The sequence below is a fragment of the Etheostoma cragini genome, chromosome 4, assembly GCF_013103735.1.
Source record: "Etheostoma cragini isolate CJK2018 chromosome 4, CSU_Ecrag_1.0, whole genome shotgun sequence".
Classification (NCBI taxonomy): Eukaryota; Metazoa; Chordata; class Actinopteri; order Perciformes; family Percidae; genus Etheostoma; species Etheostoma cragini.
This window is the reverse complement of record NC_048410.1, coordinates 19,564,854-19,586,925: the sequence shown is the minus strand read 5'-3', so window position 1 is coordinate 19,586,925 and position 22,072 is coordinate 19,564,854. Positions and strand designations below refer to the sequence as shown.

The following is a 22,072-nucleotide window of genomic DNA, read 5'->3' as shown; positions in this document are numbered from 1 at the left end:
TAATTATCATTGGTATCAAATGTGTTTGAGATGGCAAAGAAGTGAGCAATGTCATCATTCACTGAAACTGCAGCTGGTACAATCCACTAATATTTAAAAGTAAGGTTAAACTGTTGCTGTTGCCAAACAAATCTGACATATTTCAAATAATATCGCAGAGTCGCACTGCTGTCTAAACAGTCCAGCCACCAATATGTGCAGCTATGTGTGAGTGTAAACAAAGACACAGACTGTCTGTGTAAACACAGGTTGAATGTGCTGTGAACAAATTGCCTCTTATTCCTAATGCAAACATAAAGTAATAATAAAGATGGGGAACATCATCCATTTTCAATTAGGTGGCACTGCTAATTAGCACCAGAGTCCTTTATTTTAATAACAGAACTGTGCTATTGCAATAGCAGGCAAGCAGACTATCCATGTTAATAGAAAATTATACATTCATCAATTCATGAAGGGGAAAAACAAAGATATAAAAGCATTTTTTATTCTAAGTTAACATACAGTATAAATGGGACACACAGTGTATTTGATTAAGAAAGTGTAGTCCAGAAGACACCTACAGCAAATTAATATTACCATTTTGCAAAAGAATTGTTCAGCAAAAGAGACAAAAGAAAGGGAATTTAAGATATATATTATGCATCTTTTAACAGGTGCATTACTGTGAAACACAGATACACTAAGAAGAAGAAATATCTGCTGGCAAATGGGTAATCTAGCATTAAAAGATGTGGAATATTAGAGAATTACCTAAACATCAATGTGGCATCAGTGTACATCATCAAAATAAATAAATTACAGACAGGAAATGGCAGATGATGAATCCTCAGAGGGCAAACGTAACCTTGCACTCCAAAACAGTCAATATTCCCCTGACAGGGAAGCACATGTTCACTCCCTCTCCTGAAAATGCATTAGACACAGATATCCTGAGCCCGGGCCTTCCCGGGGTCTGAACCACTAATCTGTTAATTGATCTGGCTAGGGGAAGGGTGTGTGTGTGTGGGGGGGGGGGGGGGGGGGGGGGGGGGGGGGGGGGGGGGGGGGGGGGGGGGGGGGGGGGGGGGGGTGGTGATGACATCACAGAACAAATATATGACCTTTAAAATAGGTTCAGGGACCTTGAGTGGATGAAAGCTGGCTGTTGTTTGGAGGTCCTATTTAAGAAATCATCCATCCCAGTTTATTGTTGCAAACCCGAAGAGTGTTTTATGCTGCCGTTGAACAATTAAGATCTCAAACTGTGTTAAAAATGTAGTTCAGCCACCTAAAGGGAGCAACTTTTGCTAGATATTAACACCCGGAAAACAATGTATTTTCCTCTGACGAAAGGTGTTCAATTTCACAAGACGCTGCATATATCAGTGCAGGACATCACTTGCATGATATGGAGTCACCATCTCAAAGTCAGGTTAATGTGAATGCTATCAGTTTTGCAGGTATGTAGTCATAAACCAAGTAATTGGACAAATTCTAAGTTGTCCTGAGGGCATGAAAACAAAACCAGAGGAAAAGCAAAAGGATCACCAAAGTTATCAAAATTCATCCTCTTGGAAACATGAGCGTCTTGGCATGGCATTCCATTTAATAGTTGTTGAGATAATTCACATGTGATTGTTGAACATCTCATTCCAAAAGCATGAACTTTAATATGCTGATATAACACCACTCTCCATTCAGGTCAGTATTAGTGAGGTTGGAAACTGCTGTTGGCCAATAAGCAATCCAGTTATTCCCAAAGGTGTTGGATGGGATGGAAGCCAGTCAAGTTTTAGAAAATAGCAGATCCACTGATGGTACAACTAAAAAACTAAAGTTACTCCAAAAAAGACAGAGGCGTTGTTGCAGTTCCATGCCTTCAATTTAACTTTAAAAGCTTCATGAAGAGCTAACGTTAGCTAAACGTCAGCTAATACACACCAGGTAAACCCATTGATTGCATAGTTGCATCATTTGGGCTGCTGATGTCACAGGTCTGCTTAATCTAGTCATCGACTTGTAAGATAAAACATCAAAACTTAGCAACACCCAATGCTTTTAACGTCATGTGAACAAATGCAGTTTAGTAGATGATTTTAGACCACTGTTCAAGGCAGGGTTATATCTGATGATGGCAAATTCTATACAAATATGTACTTTGCAAAATTATTTCAATGTTTTTGTATATTGTCCCCAAACTGTTGCCACAAGATTGGAAGCACGCTAAAATATTGTTTGCTGCAGCATTAGGATTCCCCAAATTTGCACTAAGGTCCACATCATGAAAACAGTCCTACACCAAAGTCCATAAAAGTATGAAGAGTATGTATCAAATGTATTATACAATGTTTTTATAAAAGCTCCAATAGAATTTATAAGATCCAGAAAGAGAGTGCTTTGATTTGACGCGAGCCCACCCGGTACCAAACAGCTTTCCTACTTTTTCTGAGGGGACCGGGAGAAGCTGAAAAACCTCAGACCGGGGGAGTCTGAAGGATGACAGCAGGCATTATGTCACAGAGAGGATAATGAATGCAAAAGTGTTTTGGTATTACTCCGCTCCTCAAACACTAAAGGGATTAAGGGCCCGATCAAGGTGCAGTGTAGGTGATAAGAGTTAAAAAAACAAGAACATGAAGTGAGTCACACGTTATAATCCCTTCTCCACAGTTCTCAGACATTTAGTGTCCTCCTCTGCTTGACACGCCCCCCTCTGAGAAATTAGGAGCTTAGATGATGCAGCATTTCTTTTTGCCTCTGGAAAAAAAATTAAAAATAACTTCTCATACCTGGTTATTTTCACAGAGCATTGTGGTTGGGGTTACAGAATGTACCATGCAATAGGGTGACTTTTAAGATATCTACCATAATATGACATATATTTACCACACCATTTTACGGAGGTAAATATCTAGTTAATATTGCAGGCTGTATTAGATTACTATGGACAAAGTTGTGAATCAATGAGTTGAGAATTATTGTCTCAGTGAGATGCCTTCATTTGTCAGGTATTTAATTTACTAGATTCAATTCAATTCAATTCAATTTTATTTATATAGCGCTAAATCACAACAACTGTTATCTCATTGCGCTTTTCATAAAGAGCAGGTCTAGACCGTTCTCTGTGATGTTATTTACAGAAACCCAACAATTCCCACCAAGAGCAAGCACTAGGCGACAGAGGCAAGGAAAAACTTCCTTTAAGAGGCAGAAACCTCGACAAGAACCATGGCTAAGGGTGGGCGGTCATCTGCCTCGACAGGTTGGGGGTGAGAGAAAGAGACAGAGACAGAGACAGAGAGACACAGAGACACAAAAAGTAATCCAGAGAGAGACATGGAGATTTGTGGCAGAGGGTATCGAGCAGGAACATGGAGGCAGCAGGTGGCTCCAACCACAGATCAAGAGCCAGAAACTCTTGCAGGAGGAGATAGGAGGAGAGAGGAGAGGGGCGAGAGAGCACAAGACTCCAGGAAAGTGAAGAAGTTGAGTTAGTAACATGCATTAATGGAATGAGGTTGCATACAGAAGGAGAGGAGGAAGAGAGATGTTCTCAGTGCATCATGGAAAGTCCCCCAGCAGTCTAGACCTATAGCGGCGTAACTAAGGTATGGTTCAGGACTCTCCTGAGCCAGCCCTAACTATAAGCTTTATCAAAGAGGTAAGTCTTAAGCCTACTCTTAAATGTGGAGACGGTGTCTGCGTCCTGAACCCAGACTGGAACCTGGTTCCTTAGGAGAGGAGCCTGATAGCTGAACGCTCTGGCCCCCATTCTACTTTTAGAGACTCTAGGAACCACAAGTAACCCTGCATTCTGGGAGCTCAGTGCTCTGGTGGGGTAGTACGGAACTATGAGCTCTTTAAGATAAGATTGTGCCTGACCATGAAGAGCTCTGTAGGTGAGAAGAAGGATTTTAAATTCCATTCTGGATTTTACAGGAAGGAGAGATCTCTTTTCCTGGCTCCTGTCAGAACAACTGCTGCAGCATTCTAGATCAGCTGAAGAGTCTTTATTGACTTTTTGGACCAGCCTGACAATAGAGAATTTCAGTTATCCAACCTAGAAGTAACAAATGCATGGATTAGTTTTTCTGCATCATTTTTAGACAGGATATTCCTGATTTTTTGAGTATTACATGGGTGAAAAAGGCGGTACTTGAAATTTGCTTTATTTGAGAATTAAAGGACATTTCCTGATCAAAGATAACTCCAAGATTCCTCACAGTGGTGCTGGAGCCAGGGTGATGCCATCCAGAGTAATAATCTCTTTGGACAATGTGAGGTGCTTGGGCCCCGGAACAATAACTTTGTTTGAGTTTAACATTAGAAAATTACAGGTCATCCAGATTTTAACATCTTGAAAGCACATTTGAAGTTTAGCTAACTGATTAGTTTCATCCGGCTTGATTGATAGATATATTTGAGTATCATCTGCATAACAATGAAAGTTTATGGAGTGTTTCCGTATAATATTGCCTAAAGGAAGCATATATAAAGTGAACAGGATTGGACCGAGCACACATCCTTTCGGGACACCATGACACCATGACATAACTTTGGCGTGCATGGAGAATTCCTCGATAACGTGTACAAACTGAGATGGATCTGATAAATAAAAATTAAACCATCTTAGAGCAGTTCCTTTAATGCCAATTAAACGTTCCAATCTCTGTAATAGAATATGATGGTCAATGGTATCAAATCCAGCACTAAGATCTAATAACACCAGTACAAAGATAAATCCTTTGTCTGATGCAATTAGGAGGTCATTAGTAATTTTCACAAGTGCTGTCTCGGTGCTATGATGAACTCTAATTCCTGGTTCTCAATTGACTGACCAGAAAACATACTATATCACAATGTTAGAGCTGAAACAATTAGTCAATTCATCAACTACTTTGAAAATTGATTAATCATGTCAACTTTCAAGAAAAAATACTACCAGTTCCCACTTCTAAATTGTGAGGATTTGCTGCTTTCATTATCTTAATCGTTAATCTCATATCTACTGTATAGGTTTCCGGCTGTTGGCTGGATAAAACAAGTTTTTCAAGACTTGACTTTTTACTGTGTGACATTTTATAGACCGAGGAATAATTAAAAACCATAACCTTTAAAGCAAGACTATATAACTCATAATGACCTGCAGCCACTGTGGCCACAAGTAACCCTTTTAAGATAATTCCAAATCTTCAAGCATAGTGTAACACAACATTAGCTAACCTTAGCCACTCTAAGCTACTGGTCATTCCAGACAAAGTAGGGCTGTAGAAGCTCAGATTGTGTGTGAATAAAGGTGTTTTACTGCTTATGAACTCAACTTTTAAATTGTAAGAGATCTTCACAAGTCAATATTCAAGAAAAAAATATTTAATAAAATAGTTATTTCAGTGAACAAAAATCCCATTGAATTTAATATTGCATTCAACCTTTCATCTATTCAAATTTTTAAATCCCTACAGCTTTTCTTTGCACTGGAAATCAGTGAGGGAAGATTACAGAAAATCCTGTCTTTAAAGTGAGAAACTAAAATTAATCCAGGCTGTTGGGGCTCAGTGTAAAAAGCACCAGCTCAATTCTATAGTTTCCATCAGCCTTCTTTCCAATACACAATTTTTTTGTGTAAAGAAAAATCATGAAAAAGATGCAGCAATTTTATTGTAATTAATTGTCCCATTATTCCACATTACACAACTAGTGGGGTGTATGCTTCAAACTTACTGAAACTCACTGTCTTCATTTCTTTTCATATACTGACACCTAGTGGACATTAAAAGTAAGGCATATGTAGAGCATAATACATCTAAATAGGCTAGTTGTACATTGCACATACAGTAATACAAGACTGCCTTCTCTCTGCCATCTGTTGATCAATAAACAGTTTTCACTGTAAAAAAAATAAATATTAGTGAACACTTAATAGCTAACAAAATGTAAATATGCAATACCTATTTTTGTTCCAAAACACACCTTTTAATTTTCACTCTTCTCAAATAAGTCAAATCCGCTTTGGATAAAAGTTTAATTCACAAAAATACATTGACCAATATAATGAAAATGTACTAAAATGTACTTTAATAATCCATAAAAGCTGGAACATCATTGACAGAAAAACACAAGAAGCATTATTAGAGTTGGTTTAGTATAATATATTTCAGCTTCAAGAGACATAGAAATCAATCCTTATTTTCCCCATATTTCTTCTATAAAAGACCCATTTTTTCTGAAACATTATTATGCAAAAAAAATGGCATTAGAATATATTATGGGAGCTATGAAATCCCAGTGACTGAGTATAAAATTAAGTCACATCAGAGAGAGATATTCGCAGAAGAGAAGTCCATGAACAACAGGGCGAACAAAGAAATAAAGAATAAAAATAATACATATTGTAGACCTTTATCTATCATCACTGACATGACAGGCATGGAGAATAGGTGTATGGCTATAAAAAAAAAAAAAATGCTCGCTCTTCCACTGGAAAACATCTACACTTAATAACTGACGCATTTTTTCATGCTCATATTTGAAGAATATTTATAATCGTACAACTAAAAAGAGGTCAACTTCCATGTCTTTCAAATACGATATTGAAAAAGATGAAAAATACTGAATCCAAGATTTAACTTTGTTTTCCTTCTTTTAAACGCTGTTATTTTTCTTTTTGTTGAACTGTCAAAAAAAAAAAATAAGGGGGCTGCACTCTGGCCATGTAAGAGGCCCATGGACACTTTTTTTAAAACTTTCAGGAGGCTTTTTATCATCATCATCATAAGTTTGTGGTGTTTGTTGGTGCAGAAAATGGAGACTGTTCGTTCAGGTTCACACTGAAACACACAGAGGAAGGAGGTCCTCAGAGGTGAGAGACCAGAGTGTTCCATCTCTTTATTCTCTCTCTCTGGTGTAGATCATCCTCTTCTTTGATAGGAGCAGTTCAGTCAGCTGATTCACCGTTTATGGCTGATGGAGGGAGGGGAAGGGGGTGGGGAGGGGCAGTTGGAATGCTGGCACGTTCCAATCAGGGCAACAGTTCTTCATTACAGCATTTCTGCAAGACAGCACAGTGGTTAAGTCCTCATTTCATAGCCTGACTAGGAATTCCAAAACTCCATCTACAAAATGTCAGTTCCCTCCAGTGGCCTGTCAATGGCATAACATCTGTAGGAGGAGAAAACCCACACCCACCCACCTAGAATAAAATCATTTATAGAGCTAGGAGTAACATGTTGGTCTTATTTTAAAATTAAGTCAAATATCACAAATGTGCCTCAGGGGGCTTTACAATCTTTCCAGCATTAATTAAGTGGGGTCAGTTACCAGAAAAGGCAGCAGCTACACATCTTCCCTATTTTGGATTTGTATAATGTATATAATTTTTTTTTAAAAGACATAAGGTCTGTGCTACCACCCACAATAAAAAAAGAAGTTCATGACCTTATGGCTTCAGCATGCATACATTTTAAGTGTTATTATTACTAATGTTGAAATAAAATGTGCACTAATTATTGAGCTAGCTGAGCAATGCCACACGTGTATTTGAGTGAGTTTGAAGGACAATAAGTAACTAAACATACAAATGATTGATTAAACAGATTCTAAATACATTAACTTGCCTGTATACTCTTCATGAATGTGCTTTTATTTTAGGTCAAACTAATGGCCTCACGTTTTTACCAAAAGCAAAGCCTAACGGTGGAGCACAGATAATAATCCTGCAAGTGCTTCCTCAGCTGGCTTTGAGTGGCGGGCATGCTACGATCCAGCTTAGTGAAAGTTTAATCACGAAGACCCCCTTTACTCACTCATTCATTCTTATCTCTCTTTGCTTCTCTCTCTCTGGCTTCTACTCTGGGGCCGTTCACACTGTATAGTCCAACCAGATCTAACCACAATCTCTTAGCCAACCACATCCCTGCTGCCAAACTTAAAAATCTGTTCTCTCTGCTGCTTTCAGTTGTCCTTTCAGTACAAATGGATGCAACCATCCTTCACCCCTTCACCCCCAGTGTTCATAATATCAGCACCCAGTCGTGCTCCGCATGCCATCATCCAGGCCTTCTGCCAACTCTCTTCTTCACCCCCAGTGTCTAGAGCCCAGGGGGAAATATCCCAATCTAATTATATTATCAATACCCCCTAAATATACCACTTCACAATGGGGTCTCATTGCCAAAATTCTTTTTATCATGCACTGGAATAAAAATGGATTGTTCCGTCTAAATTAAGTCTCTTCTGATTGAACTGGGCAGTGAGTGCAGTTAACTGGTCTCAGGGAGCCAAGGTGAAGATAAGCCAATAGAGATTTTTCACAGCAAACATGTTGACTTGTGATAGATACGAAGCACGGACAAGCTTAACGATGGCTGCATTTTAACTAAATGTTCCAGGGCCCTGTTATTACACATGCTACTTCAGATCACCGGCACGACCAACTGGGGCACTTGAAATGTAGCCATAACTAATGTCAGTGGTTTTCCCCCGTGCTTTTGCTACTGTGGAAGAGCTTATTGTGAAGTCTGTTATAGAGAGTTACATACAACACTCTCAGCTGAAGTTACATTCAAGATAACTTCCAGATTTCGAAGTTTGAAAGACAACCCAGAGCTTAATTACAAAGTCTATAAACTCTAATGGCAAAGTCACGTATTGCGGTGATAAAACATATGAGCACATCTGACTCAACACTGCAGTTAAGCAACGAGAAAGAAGGCCCCTTTGCTGTGGGTGCCCAAAAGAGTCTGAAAAGACGCCTGTAAGGTATGGCCAAATTTCTCTCAAATATATACACAGTAGTTACACTAGATCTTTAAAGACACACTGTATGCAGCATGTTCAACAAATTCCAGGTTTAAAAAGTCTACAGAACTGCAAATATTAATAGTCTGCACCTTAAGAATCAAAATACCATCATTTCAGATATGAGCTCCCTGCAGGTTTCTGTCAGACTACCAGTGACTATAGAGAGAGCTAAAATCTGAGACTGGCGGCTCATAAGGTCAGCTAACTGGAAAATGCCCATATTGTACAAAGTGAAATGTCCCATTAACTCTCTCTCTGTCCTGTGCGAGGCTGGCACTGTTCTCCCTCTCCGAGCTTGTGTGTTGTGAGCAGTGGAACAGTGGGGCTGTAATCCCATTAGTTTTGGTTCATTGGGCTGGCCAGTGTGTAAAAAGGTTGGGGGGGGGCAAGTCAGACACCACCCCAGGGCCCACTCACACACTGGACCACTAACTGACCAACACAGATGGATTCAGACAAGGAACGCAGTGGGTGGTTTAGTGGCCCTGATGTCTGGGCCGGCCACAATGGTACTGTCTGTTTCATTAATCCCATGCTATCTGTTACATCAAAGTTTTTTATTTCCCTCCCGCCCTGCTAGTTAAAAGTGAAGGTAGATTTAGAATCTCTCCTGCTGGCTGGTTTGGCAATAATGATGTTTTGTTCTGACAACACTGCCCAAAATGTGTTGAGAGTGAATGTAAGACATTCTGAGAAACTTTACTCTAACCAAAGCTGTTGAAAACTCTTGTAAACTGTAAGTTGTTCAGCTACACCCATTTTAATTACTAAACAACAAAGAGAACCCATTACTGACACCAAACCGCACGTTTTTATGTTACATCTATACATTTTTAATGAACGGTTTATGCTGTTTATTTAATGCTAGCCCACTGCACAAAGATCCCACCGTCCAGTATAGAATGCATTACTCATCGGTTTTGATATTGACTGCCGTGTATGCTTTTGGAGGTGCTGACGACAGATTTGAGGGGATAAATAAATTGATCACATCAAAGGCAATAGTCTCTCTCGCCTGCAGCAGTACCGATCCAGAAACACTACAAGAGATTCAGCAGAAAAGATGTTTGATACCGTCAGTAGAGAATATAGTTATGACTATGTGATACTTTTATAGAAATTATTTGTCCACTCAAAGAAAAGGGGTAAACTACAGGACTGTAGCTCTAAACATGGTAAAGAGTCAGCATCCAGGACACTGCAACATGGTTGACAACCACAGAAATGACTTGTAGTGAAGTCCTCCAGTTTAAGGACAAAGTCTCTCGTCATCTTGCCACCCTGCTGGACATTAGTTTCACTGACCTAACACAGTGGCTGTCAAACTGAATTCAGGCCTCCTGTATCATCAACAATGTTGAGGCCTTAGTTAGAATATTTGTAATTTTCTACTGACAATCCCCCCCCCAAAAAAAAGAAGAAAAAAAAAAAGAAAAAAAAAAATCACACTCCCAGACACGGCTTGAACTTTTTGGTCAAGCTCTCTTTTTATTCTTCACACAACTACATCTTCACTTTAAGTGTGCAACACTATCAATGCCTTAAAGAGACACTGCTCTACACCCTGCCTTGGAGAGTGGCCATGGGGAACAGTTCTTTCCAAGCATAGTGACCCCTTAAGGCTCAAACCTTTATTGTTTGGAAATACTGGAGGCCCAACTAAGTAATCTCCCCGTGAGGCTGGACACACATAATGAGATCTCACAAGATTTGCTCAACTGACTGAACCTAAACTCATCTTTTAAAGGAAACTTTCCACATCAGGGTGGAAACATTCCAACAGTGACTTTCTAAGTCTGTGGGTTAAATCTTATCAGGAGCTCATAGCAACCTCTGACCTACAGTGGGTTTAGGGTTAAAGTGACCAGCAGCTTAAATTACAATTGGCCATTATGATGATACATACTGCAAGATAATAGAGATTTGTCCCGCTCATACCAGGTAGCTATAGCTTTACTACTTTAAAAAGGTCATTGTTGCAAATCTATAAGCTTTATGGTAATTTTGGCATTATAGGAACCTTGCACCAATGTGGAGGTACATTGATTTGATCAGGCATTTAACTTCCTAAATTATCAACAAAAGACATATGATACCTGGTTATAAATGTATTTATAATAGTTTCATAGCTGATTCTCCAGTAAATCAGTGACAGAAGATTTTGTTTTGAAATTGACAACCTTCAAGCTAAAATAACATGTCTTAACATGTCTAGAAAAATGTCCTTACAATTAGGCAGGCAAGGCAATGTTTACAAAACAGGAATGGTAGCTCCAATGTACTGACAAGCTACAATCCAACACCTCGTATGGCTAAAGATTAATTATTGCCTCACATACAGTAAATAACAGTAAATACCAGTAAAGGCCAGTCTAAAATTAGTAGTCTAGCTTCTCCGTTTGGAGGGATTGACGGGTATCAGCAGCCTGGTTTACAGCTCATGTCTCTTGTCAGACTTCCTCATTACCAGTTTCCGGCCACACTGTAAAAAAATACTGTGAATAAACATGAAAAAAGAAGAAGCGATTCTGTTTTTCCTGGGAAACAACCTGATGACAGATCCGGATTTCCTCAGACCTAACCAGCTGCTGCAGTCTGCTGAGGTCCATGTTTAATTCCAGCCATCATACAGTGACTCATTCATTCAACAGCAATGAAGAAAGAAATTGCCAATGAAAGCACTTTACACTTTTGAAGGCCGACTCAGGGGGTGTCAGCCTGCCCCGAAACATTTATTGGATCTGTAACTAATAAGCATCAAAGAAATGCTATTCATTGCCACATGATGACAACTGCAGTCATTTTGAGAAAGTGACAAGACATTTCCATTACATACAACTTAAGAAACAAATGTCTGACTGATCAGTTGTCATGTGGAATAGTTCTTTCTTTCGGACAAAGACAAGGTTTAACTAGGGATGCATAATATGAGGAAAATATGCCATACGCGATAATGTTCTTGAATATCACGATAACAATATAACTTGCAATAAATAAAGTTCTGCATTTCTGCTGCTTTCAGTATTCCTCTAAATACAACACATTGTTGAATTTAAAACAAATGAAAAGTAACCCTTTCTAACACCTTTATTTAACAAAGTTAACTAAAAAACAACAACAATGTGTTACATTTTAAAGTGCAGTTTTCTCAGTATCTTTGGCGATATGTCGCAGCCTTTCGCAATATGTTTATTGCAATGCGATAAAAAATATATATATTAGGGCTGAGCAAGTTAACGCGTTATTATCGCGTTAACTACTTAATTAATTTACGCCGACAATTTTTTTTATCGCGCAATAACGCAGTTGTTATTATTTCTTTATTATTGTAAAAGTTTGTTGCTCACAGGCTTTGTAAATACTGCAAAGCTGAATTTTCTTATCACCGTAGTACTTCCAGTCTGAAATATCACTTTGAAAGTTGATACCAGCAAATCATTTAACGAAACAGACAGTGGCGCGAGGCTTCGGCAGGCTACGTTAGATGCAGCGTGTGGGTAAGTAGAGATAAACAAAGGCAACAGAAGCTAACAAATGCCACAGTTACGTGGATAGCTACAGACTGCAGGCCCATTAGGGTTGTGGAGGACATCGGTCTGAGAATCGCAACGACGACAGCATGTATGAGATTCCCTCAACACACACCATCAGACTCCCAGTTGAATGAAAAGGAAACGACTGCACCAGCAACCACGCTACAACATACACCCGCTGTTTCTCTTACTGGGGACTACTGGACCCACTGGGGACTACTGGACTCACTGGGTAACCATAATTATCTCGGAGTTACAGTGCATTATACTGATGAAAAGTGGGCGCTGCATTCACATGCTATGACTGTAATGAAAACAGAGGAGAAAGATTATGCTGAAACATGCGCGGGACACTTATTGAAGTTGCACAGCAGTGGAATGTGTCAAATAAAGTCCCCGCAGTTAGCACAGATAGTACGAATAGATAGGAAATCTGATCGCTGCTGTGAGCCTTCTGCCACAGCGTCTCTGCTTAACAGTGCGTTGGACAGTGTCCTTGCAAAGTGCAGAAAAGTTGTGGGGCACTAAACCCAGTCCAGCAAGTGCTGGAGAGTTAGAGCAACAACAGAACAACGTGTACATAAGGAGACGCTTATGCAACACGTTCCAACCAGATGGAATTCATCTCTGGACATGATAAATACATTACGTTTAAGTTGAGATGTACACTAAATATTTTTATTTAACTGCTACTTTATAAACAAAATGCTGGTAAGTTTTTGCAGAACAAATGTTACGGTACTTTTGTTTATATGGCAAAACATTTAAAAAAAATAATTGCACTATATACACTACTTTTGAATTCATCATTTCATTTTTCCATTAATCACGGAAATTATGCGATTACACTGCCCAGCTCTAATATATATAGTACATGTTAACATATACTGGGTCCTGTTGCTGGTTAGCTCAGTTTATAGAGCAGGTGCACATATATAGAGCTTATTCCTCGACGTAGAGGGTCCAGGATTCAAGTCCGACCTGTGCCAGATTCTTCCCCTTTTCTCTACCCTTTCATATTTGAGCGGTCCTGTCCAGTAAGATAAATCCAGGTCAGGTATTACTGTGAAAAGTAAGTTCTTCTTTGGAATAAACTGACCCTGTTGACCAAGCAAGTTAACTTAATTTTCTAAAGAATCTTTTTTTTATTTTTTATTATATCTTTATCATTTTCCACCCATAGTATTTGCTTGGAGGGGGGATCTCCCTCTGAAATGCACCTCACAAGGTTTCTTCAATTTTCCTTATGTGCTCAAGTCCTCCATTAGAAAGCATAAGAACAGTAGCCACCATTGACACAGTGCAATATTTGGCTATACAGATTAATTTGCCTCTTCTTTACTGCATGCAAACAACCCCGTAATATACTGATGATAACTGCAACTGATGTAAGATGCAACATCCAAGATGCATAATTGTGCATCTATTGTGTAACAATAATTAACCCGACAGACTGCCTCTCCATCATGACCTCATGAATAGGTAAGCTGCTAGGTCCTTATGACTTCCACTATGTGACAATGTGGTACCACATTCTAGACATACACACCTGGCTCAGAGCTGCTGCTGCAGGGGCTGGAGGGGAGACTTTAGAGCAGGACACAGTTGGATTTCTTTTTCGCCTTCTTCTTTTCCACTGGCGTTTTCCTATTTATCTGTCTGACCAGGTCATAGAAGATCTAAGAAAGACATAACAAAAAGAGAAAACAGTCAATGGTTTAACAAGCATTCGTCTTTCGCACAGGGCAGGTCCTAAACACACTGTGGCACCTTTAGCATTTGAAGCCTCATCCCTAAATGGATGGATACCGCCGTTTACACACAGTTGGTTTGTGAAGAGGGCAGTACTGAGTAGAGAGTATAATCACGCTAAGCTCATTACCACCTGCATCTTGAATAAACCATACTTGTCTTTGTTAACAAAAAAAATCTGATAAATTCACTCTTACAAATAGGTCAGCATTTAAATAATTCCTTAAGAGATAGATGTAATATTGGGGCTGGTCTTTGAGGACTAGTCGTTTCCGATGTGGGCACATTCACCAGAGGTTTGTTTTGGGATGTACTCACATCGAGGACGTTGATCTTTGACTTAGCAGAGGACTCTAAAAAGGCACAGTGGTTCCACTGTCTGGCCAGGTTCTGGCCCTGTTCCTTTCCCACCACACGCTCATCCTCCAGGTCGCACTTGTTGCCCACCAAGATCATCGGCACCTGAGGACAGGCAAAAAAATAAGAATATGAAGTATAAAACCCTTTAAGGCAAGTTTGTGATTCAGGTTATAAAAATGAACTAGACTTGACTTTGTACATGAAACCAAAATTCATCATTCACCCTTTTAAAAATAGTTCATTTGTACAACATTGGTGGTAGATGACTACATCAATACATAAGATATAGTCATCGCCTAGATAAAAAAACAGATTTGAAGCAATGAAAAATGCTAATCAAACACCAATGTTTCTGGCATTATTTTAAGTGGTAAGCCCGGAAAAAAAAAATAGAGCAAAGTAGGGAGAAGCAAAGAGGAACAATTAGGAAGAGGAGTTAGACGATAGAACTAAGATTTTTTATTTTATTTTTTAAGTAGGGAGTTTTGACAGAACATAGGAGATGAAAAAATGTTGGTGGGACAGTGAGAGTTAAAGCAGGGTGGCATTTTAAATGTTTGACACTAGTGCCAATACAGTTTGAGTATGGATATAAAAAATAAAAAAAAAATTAAAAAAAAGATACAACTTAGAACACATTAAAAAAAAAGTGTTTAACACAATTGTCCAAGTGCATTGTATTCACCTGCTTTAATGTGCATTTTTAAGTTGCGATGCAAAATGTGTGTGAAATGCCAAAAATTCTTCATAAATCTTGAATATTGGCTCAAAGAGAAAATGTGCAATATCAAGACCAGATGCAATGCCAACTGATTGAAAGAGATCTGAATTAACTGGCTCGGCAGTGACTGCTGTCCTTCTGTAGACAAAGCTTTGAGTGGCATCTTGTTGCCTGAACATATTAGTATGTCCAATAAACCAATTACTTTATACAGGGTGCTGCCTACCCCTTGAAAGAACAACAACAATTCAAACCATATAGGACCAACCCCACTCACACATCTTTGCTGAGCACACTGGTGACATTTACGTTTACCAAGGACGGACATTGGGACTGGAACGAAGTGAGAGTAATAACAGGACAATATTTGTCAACAAATGCTGAACTCATGTGTATCAGCAAAGTCCAAGAGTGGAGAAAAGCTTATTAACATCTAAGGAGTCCATTAAATTTCAATTTGAAGAATTACAGGGTCACAAAGACAGTCAAGGAAATCAATCTACCCCTGTGCGAGGGCAAAAAATCATTAATGTTACATAACAGTGACAAAGGATATTAACAAAGCAATATGAACTTGCAATGAATGCAGTTACATTTTTCTTACTTGATTTTTGTTTGAAAAGAAATCCTAAACCGAAAAACACAACCAGAAAACATAACCACTGACATGTGCAGCTGGTTTTGGAATCTCCCAAATACCCAACACTTCCTCTTTTGTGCCCCAAGTCAAGTGTTTTAATAACCAAGGTAAAAAATAAAATAAAAAAAAACTCTGAGGAAGAGAAAATATTCTGGACAAAACTTCATCCCCAACTGTCACAGTGGGCAGAGTCGGGGCAGTCAGGGTGTCGGGATGCGTCTCATCCTGCCTGCTGTTTCCTGACCGTCTATCTAGGGAGCACGCTGGCCCGGAGGAAGTCATGGCAGCCCCGCCCAGCTGGGATAACATCGCTTTCCTTCCTGAATGTTTTCGAACATTTCAGCTGGATTCCAGGCTCTGGCTGTTGGAATTACATGATAATGTGGGACTGTGTGTGTGGATTGCACTCATTTTCTTTCAACTTTACTAGACCACCAGAAAGAGAATCAAGACTAAAGTTTTCAGAAGAACTCTGTATTTTGTCTCAGTTTTTCAGGGGTTCACAGGATATTTGGGTTTGTGGGGCAGCTTAACAAGCGAGAGACACAATCAAATAGTGGGACATTCAGCAGGCAGGACAACAGGCGCCAATAATACATCAGCTGGGGAAATCTATTTGTGGAGCGATTGCAACAAATAAATCCATGCATGGGAAATCCTGCCTTGGCTCTCTTGTCTAAAAATGGCACCCAGACCTGTCTTGCGGTCTGGAAAAAAAAAAAAAGATAGGTCTAAGCAACACGGTAGTGCTCTGTCATGCTCTAACTTAAGCTCACAAGTGAGAGGTTGTTTTGACAGCCATGCTCATCCAGAAAATGTAATACTTTTGAAGGCATGGGATGAATATTCCACGGTCCTTTTGTCTTTTCTTCCTCTTCGTCTTTCTGGGCTGTTGGGCAGACGACAGGAAACTGTGATGTTTAGATTAAACCCCACGGAGGATGATGATTGATGTTTGATATCCAAACAAGCCCTCGCACTGGACTGCCGAATGCCACTTCTCCCATGAGTCCTGGGAGAACCAGTGGTATGCCCTCCTAACACAAACTCTGAGCCAAGCTGGGATGAAAAGGATGGAGAGAGGGGACGGTAGTATGGAGTTAAGCAGGGAAGAAAAAATGTTCAGTGTCAGCAGCACACAAGGCAGCATTAGACTGCTTTAGGAATCCAGGCAGCCCACAGAGAATCTGTTCAGACCCAGTTAACATTACACACTCACACACACGCACACATGCCCTGTCCCGCCCACAATGGCATGCTAGACATTGGATTGTGGAACACAGAACAGGAGAGTATAGAGTAGCTTAAACAAATAAATGGAGCCAGTCGTTCCAAATGGAGCAGTCAGTCACAAGCATGGAGTCAGGCATTAGGACCATCCGAGCCACATAAGCAGAGACGGAGATGGCCGGGAAAAGTCACAAGACCTCTCTTACATAAGAACTGTGGAAGTAAGTAAGGGGAGTGAGCTTTTAATACACTGGCGACTGCTCACTCACTTTATTCTTCTCTCCCAACAATTTTTTTAAGGAGATGGAATTTGGCCCTACTGTGTTTAATGTACAGTCATTAAAAGGGCTTGATAATTGAGCTTGGCAATAGCAAGTGCTTCTGTACATTTAGCCAGCTTCGCAGTAAATGGTGCGTGGAAGAGTTGAGAATGAGAACAGCTGCGACAGCAACTAGAATGTGTGCTTTAGCAATAGCTTGAAAGCCAAATAAATAAATCTGTCCTATTGGATGGAAAAAATAAAGCATTTTAAGCATTTCCTTTGGTGCCCCTTACATTCCTGCAAGGGGCAAAGAAAGATAAACAGATGCCACGGTCATCATAGTGATAAATCACATGTGGACCGATAGCTGACAGAGTGGCCGTTGTAGCCAGATATGCACAAACTAGGGGTATGTACAAAGAAAACACAGTTAAAGAAAAAAGGGACATCAACTGTTTTCTTGCACGTTGAGGAGCCACTGATCCTGCAATCCATCCGCTAGCCTGAGGCTAACCTCAGATCCCCAACCACGTAGGCTCTCATAACGTACCACAGCCTCACAATGCAGTGTGTTTTTGATGAGCTGAAGCTTTCCTTGCACATCATCCCTGACAGTCCAATGACCTGCACCGATTGCCAGACCACAGTAACCACAAGCACAACCACAAGGCAAGCCATCGAGAAGGGGGGGGGGGGGTCTCAGAGCAACAGGAGTATGCTGGCACAGATATAGAGGAAGGGGAGCAAGAGGAGAAAGAGAAGGACTAACACAAAGATGTAACGGAAAAGAGCACCAAGCTGCAGAGGGGCTTTTAGATGGTTGACAGGGAACAGAGAGGGAGAGAGTGATCAAAGGAAAAAGTGAGAGAGAGAGAGAGATGGTTATGGTAACATTCATTCCCTCCAGAGATCACCAAAAAAGGGCATCTGAGATCCTGCTGACGCATTATCTGCCCTAGCAGAGAGGGGATGGAGGGCTTACTCTACAGCCTCACTATTTACCAGAGAGAGAGAGAAGAAAAAAAGAAACGTGTGTAAAAAGCAAGACTGAGGGTTGACCATGCACTAGTGAGACCAAGACATTTCCTACTTGTTACGAGACTCTTTGCTTGGTTTGGGACTTTGGCTCGGTGTCCATGTCAAACACACATGAAGTAATCAAGCCAGAGAGACCCACGTGATGCTGATATAAGCTCATGCTTGGCTTTGTAGAGTACACAAGTTTCACTAAGTGCTTTCTTATTGTTTTCCCTTTGCAACAAAGAAATTACGCTATGACCCCATGTGCATTATATCGAGGGAATACAAATTTGTAATCAATGTTCTACAATGCAGTGATCACAGTGTTGAATGGTATCCATAGCAACAGTGCAATCGGGATGAACAACGTAGGTGGCTGAGAACAAAGAAGTGGGGTGCTGGTACTTGTACCGTTCCACCATCTGTGTTTCTATGACCCGTTCAAAACATGGCATAAAATAAAAATAATATGCTATATAATATATTAACAAATAATTAATACAAATAAAATGAGAAAAAGTTCTGTGACGATGTGGAAGAGCTGATGTAAACTTTCTTATGAGCCTAAAGGCTAATTTACGCTCCTGTGTTAAATCAAAGCTGTAGGTACGTACATGAAGATACAGACCATCTGCTGTAGCCTGACGCGCACCTCTCCAAAAATGTGTGAAAAACTGTGATTGGTCGGCTTGGCAGCATCGCATTTCCACCTGCTCATTCCTGGGATCTTCTTCTCCGTAAACAACATGAACTCATAGGGCAACTTCTGGCTCACCCGGTTGATTGTGCGCCTAATGTAGGATGAGACATTGCGCCCGGGTTCGAATCCAACCCGTGGCCCTTTTCTGCATGTCACCCCCCCCCCATCTCTACCCTTTCTTGTCTCCAAGCTATCCTGTCAATTAAAGGCCATTAAAAGCCCCAATCAATAATCCTAAAATGAAATCAAGGTTAGGGTTAACTTTTCCGGCTACAGCTTTCCGACTGATAAGAAAAAGAAAAAAGGGGATAGACACTTTGTTTCTCAAACTATTCCTCTAGAGTCGGTACTCGGCCCGAAGCCAATTGCTGTCACACAATACCAACACATACACACGCCAGCTCTGATATTCTCTTTAAAGGATACGCTAGAACAACGCAGACACACCAGCATACAAGTATAGACTTCAGGCCACTTAGGTAGACTATGGCAAAAGCGCTTGCCTAAAATCAGCCCTATGAGCTCATACTGTTTACTTACATCCTCTGTGTCCTTTACTCGTAGAATCTGTTCTCTCAGGTCCTGGAGGTCGTTAAAGGTGGACTGTGCTGTGATGGAGTATACCAGGGCGAAGCCTTGGCCGTTCTTCATGTACAAGTCCCTCATTGCTGTGAACTGCTCCTAAAAAGCGGGAAAAATAAAGACGAACGACAGGCTATTAGCTCTGTCATATGTTCTCTGGCATTTTATAAACTGTTGAACATTTATTGTAAATGTCTGTTACACAATAACATAACAAGAAATCCCAATGGTGTGACCTGAGATTCAGTAACAGATATGGTGCAGTGGAATTGGATCTCTGTCAAGTCTTTGCATAGCATGTGGGTAGACTATCAGCACCCTTTCTACTAGAAACAAGAATGAACATGTATGTTGCTTCTGCACCATCAACATACCTACAATTACGCTCTCCTACACAGTCTTCAAGAATACTTGTGGTTCTGGGCAAAAGACAGATCTATTCCCACGTGAACAAGACAGTCTGCAGCCATGCTGTGACTGTTGTGCCTTTGAGCTAAATCCTCACAGCATGCCAACGTTAAGCAGTTATTTGGTAATAAACCAAAGTTTTAGTTATGACTAAACTTATGATTAAACTAGATGAAATGTTAGGCAATCAGTAAAAATATTTATTGGATACAGAAAAATCTGCACCAAATAAATCTAAATTATATCATGGCAATCCAAAAGTTGTTGAGAAATTACACTCAAATACACAAATGTAAACTTTATGGTGACGTTAGGGAACAAGTGGACAGAGTGAGTAGGATGAATGTCGTTACAAAATATCAGGTAGGGCATGCTACTTATATGTAAGGGAAAAACTTATAACATGCCATTACTACATGGCATATCAGCTGGTAAAATGTTTGAATGCAATTCTAGTTCAACATTTTTTTTTTTTATGTTTTGAGATTTCCTCAATGTGATCAATACAGGAACTTGAGGGTCCTTATACACAATAACATATGGTATCAAAAGAGGTTTTGGTGGTGTAGAGTTCACTTACTGTGCCTGCTGTGTCAAGAATTTCAAGCATACATTGCTGCCCATCTACCTCCACTTGCTGTAAGAGAGAACAATGGAACAGATAATGTCATGGTCAATGGGCAGGCACATCATATTCCATGTTTAAAATACTTCATACAATACAAACCAAGATAGACAACTAACACAGTGGAAGAGACGAGATCGAAGCTGGACACAATAAATGTAAAGACAGATATAAATAAGGACAGGAGAGAAATAGACAATAAGAAAGTTAACTGAAAAAGAGCACAATATGATGACGGGGAGCTGCAGAGCAGCTGCTAACAATCAGCTCATTCCTATCCAGCACTCTGCCTCCCCCTCTCCCCCCTCTAGGGACACTCACCTTTCTGTACGAGTCTTCTATTGTAGGGTCATATTTTTCCACAAAGATTCCCTGTACAAACTGAACTGTCTGTAAGAAAAGATACAGAGCAAGCCAATGTCAGGTCAATGTGTCTTCCCGGCCATGAGAACAAAACATCTAGAGTGGCAAAAGTGCCATGTGTCCTTGCTGTGTCGTTACAACAAGTCGGCCGGGCATTGAAGGAGAGGATGTTGATGATGTTGCTGTTCAGACCAGCCAGGATACAAGAAAAAGTCTGATTCACTTTATATGCATATGCAAATTAAAGAGTCTAGTGCCATATTAAAAGGTGCCCTGCCACATGTATTTATGTGGTATTCATTATTCTGTGGTAATGTCTGAAGTTCTACCGTAGATTGTTAACATTTTGTTGTGGTTCAGAGGGGAATACTCACCAGAGCGGACTTGCCCACACCTCCAGAGCCTAACACCACTAGCTTGTATTCACGCATGGCGGGTTTGCTTCACCGGGCAGCCCAACAGTCTGTACTGGACAAATAGGGAAAGGCAAAAATGGGAGAGACAAGATAAAAACAGGTGTAAAAATAGATAAAAATCAAGATCTAACTTTCTAAGCGAAACAAAGTAATTTTCCCAGTCTGGTCGGAGTTTTTCCACGAATTTCTAGTCATTTCTGGAGGTCATGGACAAGAAGCAGCACAACAATGGAGGGAACACCCATAAGTGGATCCGATTCAGGGTGGAGGAGGTTAAGAGTATGTGACCCTCTCTCTAACACAAACCAGCTGTGGTGTGTATGAGTGTAGGGGGGACTAAAGGGAACTGAAGGGGAGGCGATACATTGAGCTGGCAAATATTCCTCCTAATGACACAATCATCACACCAAAACTCACCCTGCTGACAGATATTTTAGTCACTCACTCATTCTTGCTGTTGTACAACAAGCAACATAGTTTCAGTGTTTTTGACTAATGACAGAAAACAGCTGAGGGGAGTGGAAAGTGTGATGGGGAGGAAATTGTGAAATCACTGGAATATCCCTTTAGGGATGCAGAGTCTTCAAATCATTGGCACACACTGTGGCGTGAAGTCAGTTGGGTTAGCCAAGTGGGTTACTACGAGACTGCTACACTGAAGATTAGTTGTGGCTGGTT

The 22,072-nt window shown here is 40.2% G+C and overlaps 1 protein-coding gene and 1 long non-coding RNA gene across 4 annotated transcripts in view; one reads left to right on the top strand and one right to left on the bottom strand.

The window, feature by feature from the left end:
* Positions 1-6,034: 6,034 nt before the first annotated feature.
* Positions 6,035-22,072, bottom strand: part of LOC117943332 (ras-related protein Rap-1A-like) — a 22,870-nt gene continuing 6,832 nt past the window's right edge. For 2 of the 3 annotated variants that reach the window (XM_034869411.1, XM_034869413.1), the window contains exons 2-8: positions 21,353-21,441; positions 20,937-21,005; positions 20,571-20,627; positions 19,541-19,681; positions 14,385-14,528; positions 13,864-13,993; positions 6,035-7,030 (exon numbers count right to left, since the gene is read on the bottom strand). In XM_034869411.1, the coding sequence (XP_034725302.1) occupies positions 13,904-13,993; positions 14,385-14,528; positions 19,541-19,681; positions 20,571-20,627; positions 20,937-21,005; positions 21,353-21,409 (558 nt within the window). In that variant the 5' untranslated portion in view covers positions 21,410-21,441 and the 3' untranslated portion in view covers positions 6,035-7,030; positions 13,864-13,903. Of the gene's footprint in view, positions 7,031-13,863; positions 13,994-14,384; positions 14,529-19,540; positions 19,682-20,570; positions 20,628-20,936; positions 21,006-21,352; positions 21,447-22,072 lie in introns of all 3 variants that reach the window. The other variant, XM_034869412.1, reaches the window with a different exon arrangement.
* Positions 6,752-22,072, top strand: part of LOC117943334 — a 17,657-nt gene continuing 2,336 nt past the window's right edge. Inside the window, exons 1-2 of the long non-coding RNA XR_004656339.1 lie at positions 6,752-6,856; positions 9,076-9,078. This is a non-coding gene — a long non-coding RNA (uncharacterized LOC117943334). The remainder of the gene's footprint in view (positions 6,857-9,075; positions 9,079-22,072) is intronic.